Raw genomic sequence first — 18620 nt, 5'->3', positions numbered from 1 at the left:
CATCTATTTCTCAAATCCTGTTCAGTCAGGAGGGGCAGAAACCTCTCCCAGCATGCACTGGGCAAGTAGGCTGGGTACACCCCAAACAGGCCACCAGTCTAACACAGGTCTTACACACACAGACCGACAGAATTTCCAGTTATGGGCAATTTAGAATCAACAAATTACCAAAACTGAACCTCCTTTGAACTGGAGGAGGAAACGGGAATACAGTGAAAACAGTTTGTAGTGATCATGGTTCATGATCATGGTGATCTATCGTGTAATTTTATATACAGTACTGTGTTGTATTGTATAATGTATTTGAATGATACCCAGTACAGTAATTTAATTTCTACAGTAATTTGAAAAGCATTTGAAACAGCAGCACTGTTTTGAAACTGTCAATAAAATTCAGAAAAAGTGAAGCTGTCCATTTCTTTACTTTATATTCATGTAATAAATATACAAGTGTCAATTAAATGATAATCTGAATGAGAATTAATGAAAACAATTTGGTTATAGGGTTCAATTTGAGTTGCACAGACGTGATTAATAAAAGATTCCACTGTACATGATTTGGGAACCTCCCCCAGTTTGAAACATGGAGAACACACTCACAGGAAGAGAAATAATGCTCTCTACTAGATGTGGTTTTTATTCAACTCACAGTACATTCTACAGATGCACACGTGTTACATCACCTTAATACAACATCTTGTAATACCTCCTCTTAAAAATGATGAATTGGTCCTAAAAATATAAAGGAACAAATTTAAAGTCACCAAAACTGTACATTATTAAAAATTCACTTAACACCACATTTGGTTTTCGTGTGTTTTTTTTTCTTCTTTTTTTTGAAAAAACATCTGTCCCTCAAGTGTAATAAGGAACATCAAAGTTTACTTCCTATCAACAGATTTGAGTTCAGTGTAAGAAACATGTTTAAATAAAACCCGGACAGTGGAATCATCCCGTCGCCTTCAGAGCACGCCAGTCATGCCGCGCAACATCGTACATGGGCCCTTGTACAGCACATAAATCAATAAAAAGGAATGTAAGACAAAACCAGGCAGGAATGTGCCTAGTACCTTATTATCAAAGCTCCTTTGCAATTCTAGCCTTTAAAATGGAGGGGATTTTAGCCTCGCACATAACCACTTCCAGATTCACAGATTAACATGCGTCAGTTGCAGTTTTGAAGCTGCAAACACAATCTTCACCTGGGGCAATTTTGTACTATACAAGAGCAACATTTCAATGCGAGCTGTGTGTTGTAGGAGCATCCTTTCACTTGTATAGTCTGTGACACAGATGCGGTGTAACTACTGGATTATTTACTCTCAACAAAAGGGACAGTGAAATATAAGAGTCTGAGCTCAGTCCGACTGACACACTTTATATATATAAAAAAAAAAAAAAAAAAACCCCTATCCTCCAGTTTCAGAAACCAGTGTCTTTCACACAGCAGCAGAAGGTGGGTATGTGTGTGAAATCGTGTGCATGTTTGTGTGTGTGTTGGTGAAAAGTGTGAATGTGTGCGTCCAAGACTTTAAGTGGAGGTTATACAAACGTCTACTCGTGACAGTCCAAGGACAGATTCCTTTTAGTTTAACTGGCCTTTTCATAAATCGTCTAGACATCTCTATAAGGTAATCTGTACACGTTCACTACAAGCTATTGCTATTAAATAATCCCAGCTATTGTAATCTTTATATATATTTATATATAGAATATATAATAAAAATATATTGAGCAAAAAAATTACTTCTAGGCATAAGACCACGTTACATTACGTTTCCATTGAACAGGTAAGAAATGGCCCAAGCTCAGTGAAGAGTTTGTTGAGATCCATTTTGTCATTTAGCGGTGCTAATCAGGTCCAGTGTGCAGCACTTAAGCTGCAATAGTGTGATCAGTCCCTGACCTTCATTGTGAGCCTGAGGCTGTGTCGCCCCACAGCAGGGCTTGACCAAAGGCCTCGCTACGACATGGGGCTTGTGAGAGGATGTGACAGCAGAACGCAAACAGGAGCTGATGTGCCGAGGTGATGATGAGGAGACACGAGTGGGGGAAGGAAAAGTGAAGAGAGACATGTTCTCACTCTGTTACGGGGAATGGGTACAAGGTCAAGCCAGTTCAGCTGTGGGCCTGGAAAAGATTAGGCCGGTGGAGGAAACGATAACAGACAAATAGCCAAAATCTATACATATATATCTATACATGAGAATACACATAGCTGGAAGAACCTCCAGACAGTCTTAGCGGTAATGGAGAGTGTGTGACTGGGACGGTGGAAGCACCAACAGTATACAGCCCCACCATCAGGGGGAACGCCGCATGCTCCTATTTGTCCTTATTCGAGTAGAACTCCGCCCAGCGGCTCTCAAAGAAACGCCTCATGGAGTGTCCAGCCACTCCCACCTCCGACGTGTCTTCATTGAACAGCTCGCAGTTGTTGAAGACGAGGTGAGCATCTGCTGCAAACTCCTCACAGCTGCAGTACCTGAGACAAGGAAACAGCAGGGAGAAAAGACTGATGTTAAAAGCACCAGGGAGGGACACAGAGACTGCATGGGAAGAAAATGTCATACAGGAGGTAACAGGACAGAAAAAGAATATTCCCTCAACTGGGGAATGTACTTTATATTTTTTTATAAATGTGTTTGTAAAGAACAATCAGCCAATCCGAGGGATCAACAAACTCAGAAGCAAACACACATTGGAAGGGGCAGGGCATATTTATGATGCATTAACCTCTTGTCTCTGAAGTGAATGTTTGTTTTAGTTAGCCCTACTTTTTCCTATTACCCACTGTTAAGTGTTTTAAATTTTTTATTGGTTAAGTTAAGGGGAATTCATCTTAATACTACTCCTACTACTCCTCCTCCTCCTACTACTACTACTGGAAAGGTTTAGACTTAGGATTGGCTGATTGTTCTGTGTATGCTGCACGTGTGTATATACACACGTGCAGCTTAAAGTCATTTGTTGTATGAAATGGTTGACGGAGGTTGCTTGACCTTAATGTAGCTACTGAATAAATTCACTGCAAGTGTTGACAGTGTGCAGGAGTTTTTGAATCCACCGTCTGTACACAGGTGAGAAAATACATCTTTTCTGCATAAATGTATAAGTGAAAGGATGAAGGTGGCAGCAACATTGGTTTCCCAATGTTTTTGTATCGTCTCTCTTCCTTTGGATCTTTCTTTCTAAGAAAGCCACTTTGTATTTTGGTTGGCAGCTTATTTTTATGTGTTTGAGTGGGATGTGAATGGACAATTGGGGAAGTTCTACTCAACTAAATGGGCTGTATCCATTTTTGTGATTTAAAGTACTGATGTTGTATTTCAAAATAAAAACGATAAGTCAAAAAAGTACCCGAGAGGAAGATTAGGTAACATGTAACCTTGAACTATTGTGCATGAGAGCTAATAAATATAGTAATGAAACATGTAGCATGATCCGCACTTACCCTCCCTGAAGCAGTCTTTCTCTCATGGTGAGGAAGTCCATGGGGTTCTTGATGATGCGGCGGTAGCCTGGAACCAATCGGGGGTTGACGGGTTCAAGGAATGGCCAGGCATCGGCATGCGCTTCCATCTCCATTAGAATGATCCTGGCAGGAAATGAAATGACCACAAATCCATCACATGTCAAAACAAATGTCACCCTGTAGACTTAAGAATTTATTTATAATCCTGTTGGGTAAGAAGGCAGGTCTCACTCGCAGAAGGTGAGGTCCGGCTGGTTGCGGGTTGTCATGCGACGACGTTTAGTGGCGCCTCCGTCTCCAGAGTTACGGGAAGATGAAGAGGGCGAAACAATCTCCTTGTACCGTGTTGCCATGCCGCCACTACGTCGCGTTGTCGTCTCATCTTCAGAGCTATCGTCTTCATATCTTCTCTTCTTCACCCTGGTCCTCTTTTTGCACGAGCGCGGTGAATCACCTTTCTCCTGAGAGACACAGCCAATAAGGGAACAGATTGTGCTGACGAGGAACAAATGTAACCCATGACAAATTACTTGGTAGGAAAATATTGCTACAAAATGCGCTTAGATTCAAAATGGCCCCAATTTTCCCTGCAAGTTTTGATCAGTATGAAGTTGTTTTAATCACAGGACAGGTTCTGACCTGGGCAACGCAGGTGGGACAAAACCAGTCTCCCTCTGGCACCTGGGTGATTTTGGGCCTTAGGCAGTACATGTGGCAGCCACGATCACAGCTGTCACATAGCAACAGGCAATCATCATTGTCTCCCTTCCTGCAAACCTGGCAAGTCTAGATAAAAAGCGATCGCAGAAGAAATCCTTAACAACTTTGAATTTGGTGGGTTTTTACCATAACTTTGTGCAGTGTGCTCCCAAAAAAAGTTAGTACATCAGGGTCCAAGAATAGTCTTGCGAGATAAAGTTACATACCACTTTAGTCACAGATCTCTCCCAGGCAATGGCCTTCTCCAGCTGAAGTAAACACAGACAGACCTGGGGAGCACTGCGGCAGCGATCCAGAGCCTGCCGCCACGTTCGCAGTCGAGACGTGATCTCACTTTCCAAACTAGAAATGAAAAGAATTATAAGAAATTAAGGCTAAAGCAAAACAAACTCATCCTCTGCACTCCAAAGAAAAGCCTGTCCTTCTCACCTGAAGACATCCATGGGATGCTCTTCTCCTGGAGTAGGGGTGAGAGGAGCGAGGCGCATCACTTCGGCTGGGTTCCAGAGCGGCTCCTTTAGATATCGCCTTTCAATGTTTCGCTCAAGGTTGGCCAAGCGCAGCACAGCCAAGTCCACCGGGTGTGTGGCGATACGTGGCAGGCCAGACCACTCCTTCTTAGTTCGCACAATCCAGTCATCTTGAGGGTCTGCGTCATGTTCGTAGTATTGAAGGTCATCACGTGTGGAGTCTGGATCTGGGATTGTGTAGGGCTTGATAAGGGGGCGAGACAGGAAGAGTTTAAGTATCAGTGAGGGATATGACTAAACAGTGGTTAAGCACAACTTAATTAATCCAAGAAGAATTGTGAGAAATAGTTTTAGTGTTGGTTACCTGAAATTCCGCCACAGATGTCTCTGTGTTTGATTCAGCATCATTCATTGCAATCTGAGGAAGTGCCTTTAAAAAACAAAGCCGATATAATTTGTTTATATAAAAAATTATATAGGAGAGTTTTTACTACTTCTCATCTGAGTATTTTGACTACTTCATATTGTATTACAATATGAATATTTACAATATGTATTTCAATATTATTCATATTGTTATGAATGTCAGTACTTAAAAATTTGTATTTGTAAAAACGTATTTTTCTGGGGCATTTTTATTTATTTATTTGGTCCGTAGAGAGATGACCGCAAATGAGAGAAATGGGGAACGACATGAGAAAAAGGTCTATTTGGCAACGATTTCCTACTTGTTACAATGACTGTCAAAATTTGCTACATGCCCAATATTATCTGTGCTGCTCTCGTCTCATAGAATCACACTAAAAAAATATAATTTATCTTGTTACTATAGTTAAAGAAAATCAACTTAAATCACTTTAAATTTTAATTTCTCTCAACTTGAGCTGTAGCTGTTGTTTTACAATTAGATAAATCAGATGGATGCATAATAGTGACTCATAAGAAGTAAGGTGCTTTTTCACCTTGAGATGGAGGTCAGCGGCAATCACCCGCTGCTCCAGGTCCTCCACCCACTTCAGGGAGTTGATGTCAGTCTCCATTGCTTTCTCCTGCACTTGCCAGGGCTGCTGCAGAGCCTCCATTAGCACATCCTTCTCTTCTACCTTCAACTCAAATATTGGGTCTAGCCGGAAAGAACACAAGAACAGTTCTAAGGAGAACACGTGGCAACCAGGGAAACATGCAGGAGGAAAAAAGGATAATGCACGATGATGTCAAGTCAAAAACATTAATTGGATAGAGTTATATTGCTGAGCTTCAAATTCGACTACACAACTCACCATCGACAGGTTTCGTGCACATCTCAGCTAAGCTCTCCATGTGTTTGGCCAAATGCTTATGGAGCACCTTCTCCCTGATGCCCCTTGGATGGAGGGCCTGTAAGGTGCTATACAGTTCATCTGGACTCTTGATCCACCACCAGCCACGCACCATTGCTGGAAACAAAACCAATACAACACACAGGGCACAGACTTTTACTTGTGTTTTTCCACCAAGAACACAATAAATGATCATGATCCCAAGATCAGCTCTCAACTGTATTATAGTTTGGTGGTAGCAGTCAAAAGAATATAAACAAACTTCTGAGACAACAGGCTCAAAATCATAATGCCCTTTTTAACCGGTAACCGGATACTACTTACATGCTGGTATGGGCTTCACCACCAGTTGTGTGAAGTACTGCTGCTCGAGCTCTTGAAACACAGCATTGGGAGGTCGGCCACGGCGCTTGGCTGCAGCCCCCCTTGGCCCTCTGCGGGCAGGACTGCTGCCTCTGCTACCTCTCCTCCGCCGGCGACCTGGCCTGGCGGGGGTAGCCGGAGCAGGAGTGGCAGCAAGAATGGGAGCAGGGAGAAGCGGGGGGGGTGCTGGTGGGGCATTATCAGAAGGGGGAATGTCCTGTGGTGTTGCAGAGGTTACAGGGTCAGCAGTAGCCAGGCCAGGAAAGAGCGGGTCCGGCTGAGGGTTGGGTAGAGATTATTTATTTATACAACACAAAGAAAACTCAATGTGCATTATTAAAGTAAAACTAAATGTATTTGTAGTTGATTGTGGTGGCAAACCTGCAGGAGTGGAGCAGCGAGCGCGGGCAGAGCACTCGGGATCTGAGGGAGGAGTTTAGGAGGTGGGGTGGGTATCTGGGCCTCTGTCAGAGAGTTATCGTCACACGGTTGTTTGGGGAGCAGGTTAAACCACTGTCCCTGTTTCTCTGCCATTTCCTTCACACTCTCCTCTGGTCGATTACCATCTGGAGCGTCCCCTGCTGCAGAGCACGCACCGTTGGTCATGGTTTCCTGTGACTGGCTGAGCCAGCTCTGGAAAGCAGCCTGTGTGAGGTCTTGTGTGGCACTGTTGGGTGATCCCGGCCCTTCGTCACCCCCAGATCTGACGCTACTTCGACGCCGACGGCGAATCTTTGCTGTGCGGAGGTGAAGCTCCACTTCTGGTTTGATTTTTCGGGGGCGTCCTCGTCCTCTTGGCATGCTCATGAGGGACGCAGTGCCAGGGAGGGGATCCTCCTCTGGAGACGAGGTCTGGGCCTGGGCAGGGTTAGCAGAGGAAGGAGAGGAAGGTAGAGTGGGAGTGGTAGGCATGGGGGTCTCCTCAACTTTGGGCTCCTTTTTGAGGAAGGTGACAGGAACCTCAGCTACATGGACATCTCCAGAAGCTGCATGATAGAAATGTAAGGGAAGTTTACATGACGATGGACAAGCCAGGGGGTTAGTAAAGTTTAAAAATCAGAGTGATGACACTTCTTTAAAATGTATTCTAAAACTTACTCAACAGCTCTTCTGGTCCCTCGACCAGAATTCCTCCGAGGTGAGGTAGAGCCAGGTATCTGCGCCGGTAACGGTCCTGGCCTAGCAATGTGGCCCGCATTGAATGAGACGACTGTAGCAGCTTTTTACGGAAAAATGCTTGCCTCTGTGGAGATCCAAAAGCAGAGGAATATATAATATAAATCAACATAAATGTATAAAGCACTGCATCTTTGTAGCGTCAGGCTTACCTTGGTTAGCTTATCTATCTGCCTTTCAAGCTCTGGAATGCTAGCAGTGGATGGGCTCTCACTCTGTAACAAAAGATCAAATGAAATGTAGGAACGAACCATTTCTAATACAAAAGTGAAAAACCACAAGAGCAGATACGTACGTCACTGAGTTTGGGCTCTTCTTTGCGTGCGCGGCGGTTGCCTCTCTCCACAGGTAGGCCATTCTCCTCCATACTGAGGTTCTCTTCCTCAGCCACTCTGGCACTGCGCCGCCTCTCCTCAAAACACAGCTCTTCCTCTGAGCGTCCTGTACGACGCGCTAGTGCCGCCTTCAGTCTGCAAAGGAGAAAACAATCAGGATCAAAATGTGCTTTCATTACAAAAAAGATCTAATCTAAGATCTTAAAAGGGGGGGAAGGAGTAATCTGAATTTTCTGTACTGAATAAAGGAAACCATGACCTTACTTGCGTAACTTCCCCTCAATGATCCACTTGTTCTTCCTGTAAGTTGCCATGTTTTCCAATGTGTTGTCAATGTCACTGAAATATAAAATGCATACATTAATAAAGTAAAAGAAATGTGGCGGTAACAAACTTTAAACTAACAAATAATGAGTTCTTGTTCCAACCTTGTCACAATGTTGCTGCTATTGAGCTCTTGCACCAGGAAACCCAGAATGGCTGCCTTGGTGTCAGGAGGCAGGGCGTGGAACGTTTTGGTCCTCATTGTATTGCACACTTCTGTATCATAAGCATGAGATTCCAAAAAGATGCGAAGCACTTCCGAGACTGTGCTGCGGGTCAGCTCTATCTCAACCAGCTTTTCCCCCAGAATCTTTATTGACTGAAGGAATGGATAAGGAGATGAAGAGGAAAATGTAGATAAAAAGGTTTATTGCATTAATGGAGAAAATGCTCAAACTGCATCACACACCTGATAAAATGATGGCAGGCCTGGATCATGGAGTGCAGCCTCCACCAACTTTATCACTAGGTCCTGGACCTCTCCTTGGCTGTCGCCCAGGCCCAGGAGGCCCTCCTGCAGGGTAGCGAGGCTGGGGATGTCCTTGGGTACATTGAGACCAATCAATTTTCCATAGCCATGTAAGAACTCAACCACAGCCAGGCAGTGTGCAAACGCCGTGCCAGAAAGAACCACACCAGGGATACGGGACAGCTCTGGCAGGGGCTGATGGAAACAAAGTTCAAAGGTCATGATTATCTTAAAAAATCCTCTGCAAACACAGAGCTAAAAGAAATTGGGTTTCAACTACAAAACTTACTTTGTGGTCAGTAAGACACATGTCCTCTGTGGGCTTCTTCAGTTCTTCTGCGATCAACTGCTGCCTCTTCCGCTCCTCCAGGCGCCTCTGGGCCTGCGCCCTCCTCTCTGCTGCCCTCTTTGCTGCCATAGCAGCCTGAGCTGCTGCCTCTGCCTCAGCCTGGGCTTTAGCCAGAGCCTTGGCTTTACTCCGAGCACCCAGCACCCGCTTACCCTGGGCTATCCTCTCCTCATCAGTCTGCTGTATTGGCGGAGGAGCCTCAACCTTGACTGACCTCCTGCGGCCAGGCTTCTTGGGCTCTGCAGCAGACCCTGACGCTGGCTGTGCGACCTGTGGGGCTGTCGGGTCGGTTGGTTCAGCCTTCAGCTCTAGGTCCTTGGCTTCTTGCTCAAGCTGAACCCACAAAAGAAAAGAAAGAACAAGTGTAGGTGAAGAAAAGGTAGTGTAGAGGAAAATGCTGAAAAATCATTTTGTGTTGAGTGCTTGTGTGTACCTTGGCTTTCTTTTTCGCCTCTTTCATCTTCTTAGCCTTCACATCCTCCCTTCTCTTCATTCTTGCCTAATTAATAAACAGAGGAAACAATATCAGGATGAGATGAATGGTTGATGGACAGCATAAAAAACTCCACATTACAAACATTCTAAACATACCTTTCTCTTCATTTTCTTTTTGATTTTTGCTAGTTTCTCCTTTTCCTCCTCTGTGAGAGCTTCTATAAAAAGGGAATAAAACTATTAGCTACAGTACAAACTTCATGAGGTTATGTGCTCAGCAAGTCATCTGACCTAGAGTCCTGTATGCAAATTGCTAACCAATAGGTATAAGCACAAGCTCACACTCCTCCTGTCTACATTTACTCACTCACCCTTGGCCTCAAGTCGCTTCAAAAGCTTAGCGTCAACTTTGCTAAGGAGGTCTATCATCTTGGGTTTGGGAGGTCGACCGGGGCGGCGGGCCTGCCCTCCCTTCAGGCTACGAACTCTGCGAGGTTTCTCTTTATCAGGGTTTGGAGGTCGACCTCGCCGGCCAGTAATGGCCATGATCATGGAGGGAACCTCCTCGTTAGCCAAGAGGACCCACTTCATACCCTGAAAGATATTGTAGAGAATGATGAGTCCTCAAAATGTTTGACATGTTTGTAACACCATGGGTTGGGCTATGCAGTAGTATTGATCCAAATCCTTGACTGAAGGATTTTACTTTCTTTTTAAATAGAAAAAAATAAACTGAGCAATACTCAAATATACAGACCTCAGAACTTTCTCTTTCTTCATAAAAATCTCCAACAGGCATGCGTGGGCTGAAACTGAAGTGTTCTCTGGTGACCACACTGTCCGTGTGTCTCTTCAAGTACTGGGTTGAAGCAATTAGGAAAACAGGCAACAGAAGAAAAAAAATAAATAATGGTCAGTGTCTTTACATCTGTATATCATCGGTTGTATTTGCCTTGACTATAACTTTAAAAGATGTTTATGGTTTTGTCTTATAGCCAGGAAAATGTACCTTGATTATTTCCGGGAACTGCTTCATCCTCCTTCCACAAGGTGTGTAATACCAGGTTTCGCCCTTCATGCGGCTCTCCATTTTCTTCACACGAATCTCCCTCTTCCAACTACAACAAAGAGAGTTCATCATAATATTCCTGTCATCCAGCATCTTTAGACACAGGTGTATCGTTACAATATATAAACACTGCACACATTTGAACACTTTTCAAAACTAAATAAAAACAGATTTTTGAGAAATGAGACATAGCATTAACAAGATTTTTTCCATCAGCTGAAAGATGAACACGGACAGCACGCCAAGACTATGAGGCAGAAAACTTAATGCAAAACTGAAATCTGTATAACTTAAGTAAAACTGGTTTAGTTAGGCCAGTTATCCAGATCACTCATAAATCATGCTTGTTGAGCATGTTTTGATTAATTTTACTGAATATATTAATATTATGGTTTTCAAAAAAATATGTGTAATAGCATAGAAAGTGTTGTCAACCAAATGATGAAATGATCATAAGATGAACTAAAAGTCCAAAAGGGAACCATACCCATGTCGCAGTGGGAACTGGACCTGCTCCTCAGTTGCAACCCTCCGTCTGTTAGATTCACCTGTTCAAGAAAATGCACACGACCATGCTTGGCATTAGACTGTTAAACTGTAATATCATTTAGCAACAAAACGCCGTGACATGATGTGGACCGCCCTCACAAAACTCTTCATTACCTGCAGTGGAGCTGTCGTCATCATTTTCATCATCAGCTGTTTTTTCGGCATCTTGTTTAGGCGTCTTTGCCAAGTTTCCATCTTGGTCCTGTTTCTTGGCCCTTTTCACCTTCTTGGGTTTCTCAACTGCTGTGTTAACAGATGAAGCATTGGCTAGAACAGCTTCAATTGTCGCTGTGATTGGATCAACCTCTCCTGTGTGCTCAGCCTCTCCACATACAGCTGACGTTTCTTTAACATCCACCTTGACAGACGCCTTCCTCTTTCTGCCCTTGGCCACCTCTCCTGTAAGGCCTCCCTCTTCATCAGTCTTTGTCTTATCCACTTTAGGGGTTCGAACTCGAGGCTTCCGCTGGGCCTCCTCAGGAGCTTAAAATAAAAAGGGGAAAAAGACAAAAAAAAAAAAACCGTTTAATAAAATAAAATAATTTTTTAATGTAACACTTGAACTCAGAATGTTGAATACCTGGGGTTTTAATCCATATTGCCTTTGGAGCTCGAGGTTTGCGTGGTTTCACTGGGGATTTCTGTTCTCCAGTAGCTGACACAATCAGATCAGTTACTGGTTGGAGTGGGTGTACAGCAGGGCCCTCTGCTGGTGTACTGAAGGCGATGAAATTCTCATCTCTCATCTTGAAGCTGGGGGGAGTCATTGTCTCATTAACAGTGGCCTTAATGCTGATGCGTCCAGCCGAGTCTGGTGTATCCTGTCCTCTGGACTCCCACTCTGCTTCAGGTCCTGAGATGAAACATTAAATAGCATTAGAAGAATCCAGGAATATAGGATGCAAGCAATGTCAAAAGAAAATTACTTTTTGCAACGGAGAAATATAAAATTCCATTTAGGATAATACATTATATATATCTATACAAATAACCACTGCTTGTCAACCCATGTGATCCTAGTTTCCATGATGATGAACTTTAAGAATATACCTTGACAAGCTGGCTGAGACGGCACAAAGAAGCGGGAGTTGGACACGTCACTTGAGTCGACAGAGGACTCTTCTATCTGAGAGGTGTTGTTCAGGGAAGACTTTCCTGTGATTTGGAAGCTGTCCTTGGTCTCTTCTGCCTCAGACGTTTCCCCTTCCCTGGTGGAGTCCAACTTGTCATCTCTGGAGTCTTCCACAGAGGAACTGCTATCTAGGGTCGTCTCAAACGCCGCACATTGCTGTTCTTCTTCTTGGGAAGTGCTGTCAAACCGAGAAGTGTCCTCTCTCAGGTGAAAGCTGTCGTCAAAGTGAGGGGAGTCATCTCCGCATGAGCTATTGCCATCTAAAAGAGGGGTCTTTCCCAAGATAGAGCTCACATCAATTCTAGAGGGGGTGTCAAACATTGAATTGCCATCAAACAGAGAAGCTGTATGTGAAGTATCATCAAAACTTTCTTCATCGGTCAGATGTTCTACCCTTGCGCTGTGGAGATGTGAGGACTTTCTGAGCGGAGTATGCTCCACCGTGGAGTCCTCTGCCTCACAGATGACACTGCTTTGCATGTGGTGCCTTTCAGAATCTGTCTGTTTATTCTTGGGCTTTTGATCAGGAGCGACTGCGGTCTGCAAGGATTTCCCAGGAAGATCAGTGAGGGATCTGGGTGAGCGAATTTCAGATTTATTAGTCTCATTAGCTTCTACCTTCTGTGATGTCCTTTTCATGCACGAATCAAGCTGAGAGGGGTGTTCCTCTGGTTTTCCGTTTCTTTTAGTAGCCAATGCTTTCCTATCCCCACTATGACCATAGTGCTCTGGCTTGGGCGACAACTGCTTTAGTGCATGAGGAGGAGTGGTGTTAGGAGGATGCTGCTCAGAATCAGAACTACAGACCACTCCAGAAGACATACCCAATGCAGGAGGCACAGACACCAAGGCAGGAGGGGCAGACACAGGTGCAGTCCTGGAGGCTTGAGTGGTTAGAAGAGGTAGGGTAGACAGAGTTCGGACTGTAGGACTTTCATGGGGTGCTAGGGAAGGTATGTCAGAATCAGCCGCTGGAGGAGTATATGTCTGACGCTGGGGTGTGGGCACTGGGTCACTAGTCTTACTGCACATTTTTGACAGTAGAGGTGGAGGTACACCAGCAAATAAGGATTTTGTACCCACAGATGAAGTAGAAGATATTAATTTTGGGGGTCCAGGTCTATCATGCCGAACTCCAGATGTATCAGGAAAGCAAGATGTCAGAGGTGACGTGGACCCTTGGACCATCTGTTGAAGAGACGAGATGGGCGCAGACACTGAGTAAGAAGACGTGGACACATTGGCAGGAGGGGAGACAGTGGAACTAGGCCCAGAAGCTGTAGGAGGCAATGAAGACTTGGTTTGATGGACCACAGTCTCCGATAGAGAAGAGACTGAAGAAAATCCTACAGGTCTAGATACACTGTCAGTTGAAGCAAGAGGTGTAGACGTCACTGGAGGAGATGCAGGCAGGGAGGAGGAAGAAGAAGATCTCACTGACAGATGCTTGGATTCAGCAGGGGATACTTCAGTCACAGCAGAAGTGGGAGGCCTGAGGCCTTGCATCATTAGATGAGGTGAGGAAAGTCTGGGAGGAGCCGCTGGACATGAAGCAGGGGACACATTGGGAGGTGTTGAGATTTGTGGTGGAGTAGATTCTACACCAGGGGGTGAAACTATAGGGGGTCCAGGGGCAGATGTGGGAGACTCAGAGGAAGCAGTAGCTGCAGGGACCCAAGGAGGTGTTGAAGCCTTAGTAAGAGACGTTGACATTGCTGCAGGCGATGTAGATGCAGAGAGCTGAGATGACACAGACTGGGGAGGTGTATTCATGGCTGGCTCTCTGACAGGGGAAGTCATTTCTGGATGCTGAGCTGCTGGCTGTTCAGAATGCTGACGATAATCACTCGTAGGACCCACAGGTTTGGGTTGGTAATTGTCACTTTTGGTTAGCCTGTGGGCATCAGGTGCCCTTTCCATACCATTATAGCTTGTGTCTCCCTCCTTGACACCTTCACTTGTATGTCCTGAAAGAGAAGAGAATCAACAACAAAAGATTTCAGGGTATAATCCATTGAATCATCTGATGGTCACTTTGATAAGAGTAATATCTTTCTATAAAATAGATAGATCAGAGACAGGGCATAAACTATCACCAACAAACCACTAAGTGAAAGTTACACATGGTCAAACAGTGGCATCTGCTGGTTGAATCATCCCTGAACATTTGCAATGAGATTAACCGGTTATCAGGCATTCATGTGCAAGAAGTAACTAGCAGGGCGGCAACTAAACATTTCTTTCGGTATCAATTAATTTGCCTTTTTTTTTTAATGAATGGTTTTGTATATAAAAACAGTGAAAAATGACCATCACAATTTCCCATAGCCGAGAGTGACCCATTCAAATGTCTTGCAGAATACAGGTGCCATGGGAAACTGTAATACAACCAGGGATTGCTGTGTTTTAATATGATCAGCAGTTGGGAGTGGCAAGGCTAAGTATAGCCAAAGAGGAATAAGACCATAGGACTACATGAGTATCACTCAACTGGTTGTAGTGGCATTAAAAAGGAGGAAATGTAAAGTAGAAGAGAACAGTTTAATTTATGGGGAACTAAAAGCACCAGAATTACAGTACTTTCAAAATGTAGCACTAATCAATTCCATACACAAATGTAATAGGAATTAGTTTTTATGGAAACTGGAGAAACACAAAAGGTTTAAGTATAAAGTGGTCACCTTGCATGACAGTAGATAGTCCCACATTGCTAGCATGGGGGCTCCGTTCCCTGTTGTGGCCCTTAGGTGATCCACTATCATGCACCGTTGAGGGTGACATCACTGGTGCTGAGGGCATTGGTACAGGGAGAGGGCTGCCAGTGCTTCCTCTGCCTAAACTGTGATGCTGTGGGCTGCCACGTGGCGGAGTAAAACTCTGGGCAGCTGGGGGCATCATCTGAGCCTGGCCTTGGGGCTGAGACTGCTGTGGTGGCTGCTGCTGCTGCTGCTGCTGGGGAGATGGCAGGGACGGGTGCTGGGGTTGATGCTGGTAATAGGGCATCCCATTAGGCATCATGCCATAATGCTGTGGTGGTTGCTGGTGCTGCTGGTGGTGGTGGTGTGGGTTACGGTGGGAGTGGAGGTGCTGCTGTGACGGTTGATGCTGGGGTGGTTGTAAGGACTGCTGCTGGTGATGCTGTGATGGTGTAATTCCAGGATGTGCCTGACTCTGGTAGGTCCCATACATATTGTGGGAATTATAACTTATCTGCTGTGGGCCAGGGTTACTCCTGTTCCAGTACTGACTCCCAGTAAGAGGCATGTTCGGTGGGCCTGCCACAGGGGGCTGGTGGGAGCTTTCAATACCCCCATTCAGTTGGTACTGTCCATGACCCTGGAAGTGGTGCTGTGACTGAGGCTGCACCATTCCAGATGTAGGCTGCTTCTGGTGCATCCCATGCCCAGGAGAGGTGCCCATGGCTGGACTATACTGAGGGTGTCCTCCCCACAGGTAGTCATAGCCCACGCTGCTCTGGTGGTGGTTGCTCATGTGTGGGTAAGGAGCTGTTGGTGGGTGGGAACCAGGCACACCGGACCCAAGTACAGTAGTGATGCCATTCACATTCATTTCGCCATTCATATCTGTTAGACACAAGAAAGTTTGTCGAGTAAAAAAAATGTTACAGTTTGCATTAGTTAAGCATTGTGCTTGTTGACTTTAACACAGAGATAGAACTATCAAATTAAGAAGTCTGGTGTAGAGAGGAAAAGTGAGGTCTGGCTCTATGAAGTTCATGAACTGACACTTATTTTTTACAATGAGGCTAATTTTATTTGTATTCTAGTGTGGTGCTTAGGGCTGAAAATACTCACTCTTCCCCTGCTGAGGAAAACTCATGGAGGAGCCGTTAGTATAAAGAGAATCCCCTGAGGAGAGTTTCAGTCCTGAGTTTGCTGAGGAGTGGGTGCCATAGTTGAAATGATTATTTGACTCCATCTGAAGAGAAAATAGATAAAAATTAATAAACATATTTACACTCAGTATTCCTCTCCAGTAAAACGTATAGAAGCCACGCAGTAGCCTTACGGGCCTAAGATGCATGTGCATGATAGAAAACAAGTATTATTTAATTATTTTTCATTTATGTATATGATACAGTTAAAAGGCGCTATGTAATGTGTACAATTTCCTCCGCGAAACAGCTATCTCAAATGATTTTGGCAACTGCAGCTTGTGACAGCACCATTTCGCTCCAACAACAACCGTCAAAATGTCGCAGCCAACAAACAGCAGATGCCAGGCCCTAGCGAGCCGTAATGGACAATCGGGATATGACGATAGAAGCTCATCATTACGGCTGATGAGGCGCCGCTAGCATGAGCACATCCTCCTCAACCATACCGTGGTAAATGCAACGCTACGGCCCAGGCAGACAGACATTTAGCAACACAAACTGTCCTCAAGACCCGGCGGCCTCGGCCAACTAACAATGGACGGATTAGCGATAATATTTTACAGTCACCCCCAAAGGCCTGAATGGCTGTCACCACGCCACTCGCTGGTTAGCAGCCCCATACATTCGTAATACAAAGTAGCCTCTCTATGAATACTTGATTTCCTAATTCAGCAAGGCCGTTGCAAAAGCGTTAGCTAAGTCGCGCTAGCTGCGTATTCAAACGGAACAATTCCGTTTAAAGCGCCGCTAGTCAACTGAGCTAACAACGTATACTGAACGTTACGATATGAAATGAACCCAAGAATTTAGACATACAGTTTACTTTAGCGTGAAACATCGTCCGAAAATATTCCTCGCTCCAGCTCCAAGGTTATTTAGCTCAATCATCACAATAGAACCTAGCTTACACACGCTAGCTAACTGATATAACGTTAGCATCCTTAACGTTTACCCAGTACGGTTCTTAAGCTGCGATGTTAGCCGATAGCCAGGTAGCAGGTACCGCAACCACGCTGGTGTGGATCCATGGTGCCCATCAGCAATACAGAGCGCCGCGGATGAAAATAAATACCAGCCGGTCTTGTTGATAATGACCAACGTTAAGTCACCAAGACTAGCTAGTTAACATATGGAGGCGTGCTCTCTTTTGTTCACGGGCTAACGTTAGCTAGCAGCCAGATGAAGTTACATTGTTTACGCTGCACGCACACAGACATCTTTTTCGCAGAGCATCTTCCTCCCACACTGCCACCATCAAAAGTTTCGCTGATATTACAGTTAAAGCTATCCAACCTTTCAGTCCTTTGGATTTCGAAGGCGCAGACGCCTCTAAACCTTCGTCTAAACGGATATGCGGGTGAGGATGGCACACCGGCAAACAATAAACAACTATTCCCCTAACCTTTGGGTTTTAAATTAGCAAACATGGCTGGTGCGGTCCAGTGCGGCCATGATCACAGAACAGAGCGAACAGTAGCAGTGTAAACGTCCCAACGATAACCACACTCACACACACACATCCGGTAACATTTATTAATGAAACTTCACAATAATAATAACAGTAGCTAGAATCATGTACCATTATTATTGTTGATTTTTAAAAATAAATAATAATGACCCCACATCACTATCTGATATTAGTAATAAATGTACCCTAAGCAAAATGTTATTAAAATATCCAAAGTAAAGGACTCATTACAATTACTATTATTTTTATATAGTCTACGCTAATTACGCAAAAAGGCAGTTTTTATTACTGCACATTATACTGATGCATTAACATGTACGCATTTACATGTGGTACTTGTTTTTATATATACACGTTTAATTTATAGTAATGCATCGTATTTTATTATGCTTATATATAGATCTATATATATTTTTATTTTATTTTATTTCTTTTTTAATCTAAATATGCAGCTACTGTCAAATAGTAGAACACTGATTGTCTTTGAAAAATAATTTTTATTTTTTAAATTCTTCTAACCATGATTTTTTTATACTGTACGAATGTGTGTATGCATGTGTATTTTTGTGGGTAAGATTTGGACCCTGAGTCTGTAATAAAGTTTTGATTGATTGATCAGTCATTGAATACCTCAGAACAGTAGTTAAGTAGGCTACTTGTGTAAGTGTAAATAAACTTACTTATACTTTCCACCAGTGTTAAATTCTAACAAAGCTAGTAAACTAAGTTTAAAGTTAGTCTACATTTTAATTAATATTTAGTCCCATGTGTGAGGGATTTTTGTTATTGTTTGACCAGGTTATATTCTCGTTAAGGAAGCAGCTTTTAAATAAAAGCTTTCTTAAAGCATGTAGTGATGCAAGCCAGTCATCCCTGGACAGGTAGAAAACCAAATCCACGCTTTTATTTTAATATTTCAGGGTGATAACAGGAAACTAATATTGCACATTACAGTCATCTTATCGGAAATGACAGCGAGGAAATCAGGCTTGAAGTGGAAATGTGCTAATATTCTGGGCCAAAGAGCCTGCAGGCGTCTGGGTCCTAGCGCCGAACACAGCAGGAGTGA

At 44.0% G+C, this 18620-nt stretch overlaps 1 protein-coding gene across 3 annotated transcripts; it reads right to left on the bottom strand.

The window, feature by feature from the left end:
- Nucleotides 1-611: 611 nt before the first annotated feature.
- On the bottom strand, nucleotides 612-17600 carry baz2a (bromodomain adjacent to zinc finger domain, 2A). Of its 3 annotated transcripts, none has more exons than XM_038722119.1 (30): nucleotides 17486-17600; nucleotides 16001-16124; nucleotides 14867-15769; nucleotides 12104-14152; nucleotides 11634-11906; nucleotides 11168-11536; nucleotides 10992-11052; nucleotides 10445-10553; nucleotides 10193-10294; nucleotides 9807-10029; nucleotides 9592-9653; nucleotides 9434-9499; nucleotides 8941-9333; nucleotides 8592-8846; nucleotides 8287-8501; nucleotides 8123-8197; nucleotides 7819-7993; nucleotides 7676-7738; nucleotides 7446-7590; nucleotides 6729-7333; nucleotides 6309-6624; nucleotides 5946-6101; nucleotides 5628-5788; nucleotides 5030-5095; nucleotides 4625-4908; nucleotides 4402-4537; nucleotides 4115-4261; nucleotides 3707-3936; nucleotides 3455-3598; nucleotides 612-2485 (listed from the first exon to the last, which is right to left on the bottom strand). In XM_038722119.1, the coding sequence occupies exons 2-30, from the start codon at nucleotides 16122-16124 to the stop codon at nucleotides 2326-2328; spliced, it is 8067 nt and encodes a 2688-aa protein (XP_038578047.1). In that variant the 5' UTR covers nucleotides 17486-17600; the 3' UTR covers nucleotides 612-2325. The 3 variants fall into 3 exon arrangements, with proteins under 3 accessions (XP_038578047.1, XP_038578046.1, XP_038578048.1); XM_038722118.1 differs by having other exon boundaries at nucleotides 17377-17558; XM_038722120.1 differs by lacking the exon at nucleotides 17486-17600 and adding an exon at nucleotides 17036-17364.
- Between the last annotated feature and the right edge of the window lie 1020 nt (nucleotides 17601-18620).

The sequence above is a fragment of the Micropterus salmoides genome, unplaced genomic scaffold, assembly GCF_014851395.1.
Source record: "Micropterus salmoides isolate LMB-PRFRI ecotype aquatic unplaced genomic scaffold, ASM1485139v1 Ms_hic_scaffold_16, whole genome shotgun sequence".
Taxonomy (NCBI): domain Eukaryota; kingdom Metazoa; phylum Chordata; class Actinopteri; order Centrarchiformes; family Centrarchidae; genus Micropterus; species Micropterus salmoides.
Note: the sequence above shows the minus strand (reverse complement) of the source record. Positions and strands in the feature narration are given on the sequence as shown.

Bases quoted from the DNA above. Each gene is read 5' to 3' on its own strand.
- baz2a (XM_038722119.1), bottom strand. From the start codon at position 16,124: ATGGAGTCAAATAATCATTTCAACTATGGCACCCACTCCTCAGCAAAC. The intron at 4,909-5,029 runs GTAACCAACACT...CCCCTTATCAAG, and splicing joins CATCTGTGGCGGAATTTCAG to CCCTACACAATCCCAGATCC. The intron at 3,599-3,706 runs GTGAGACCTGCC...ATTTCCTGCCAG, and splicing joins CCGGACCTCACCTTCTGCGA to GATCATTCTAATGGAGATGG.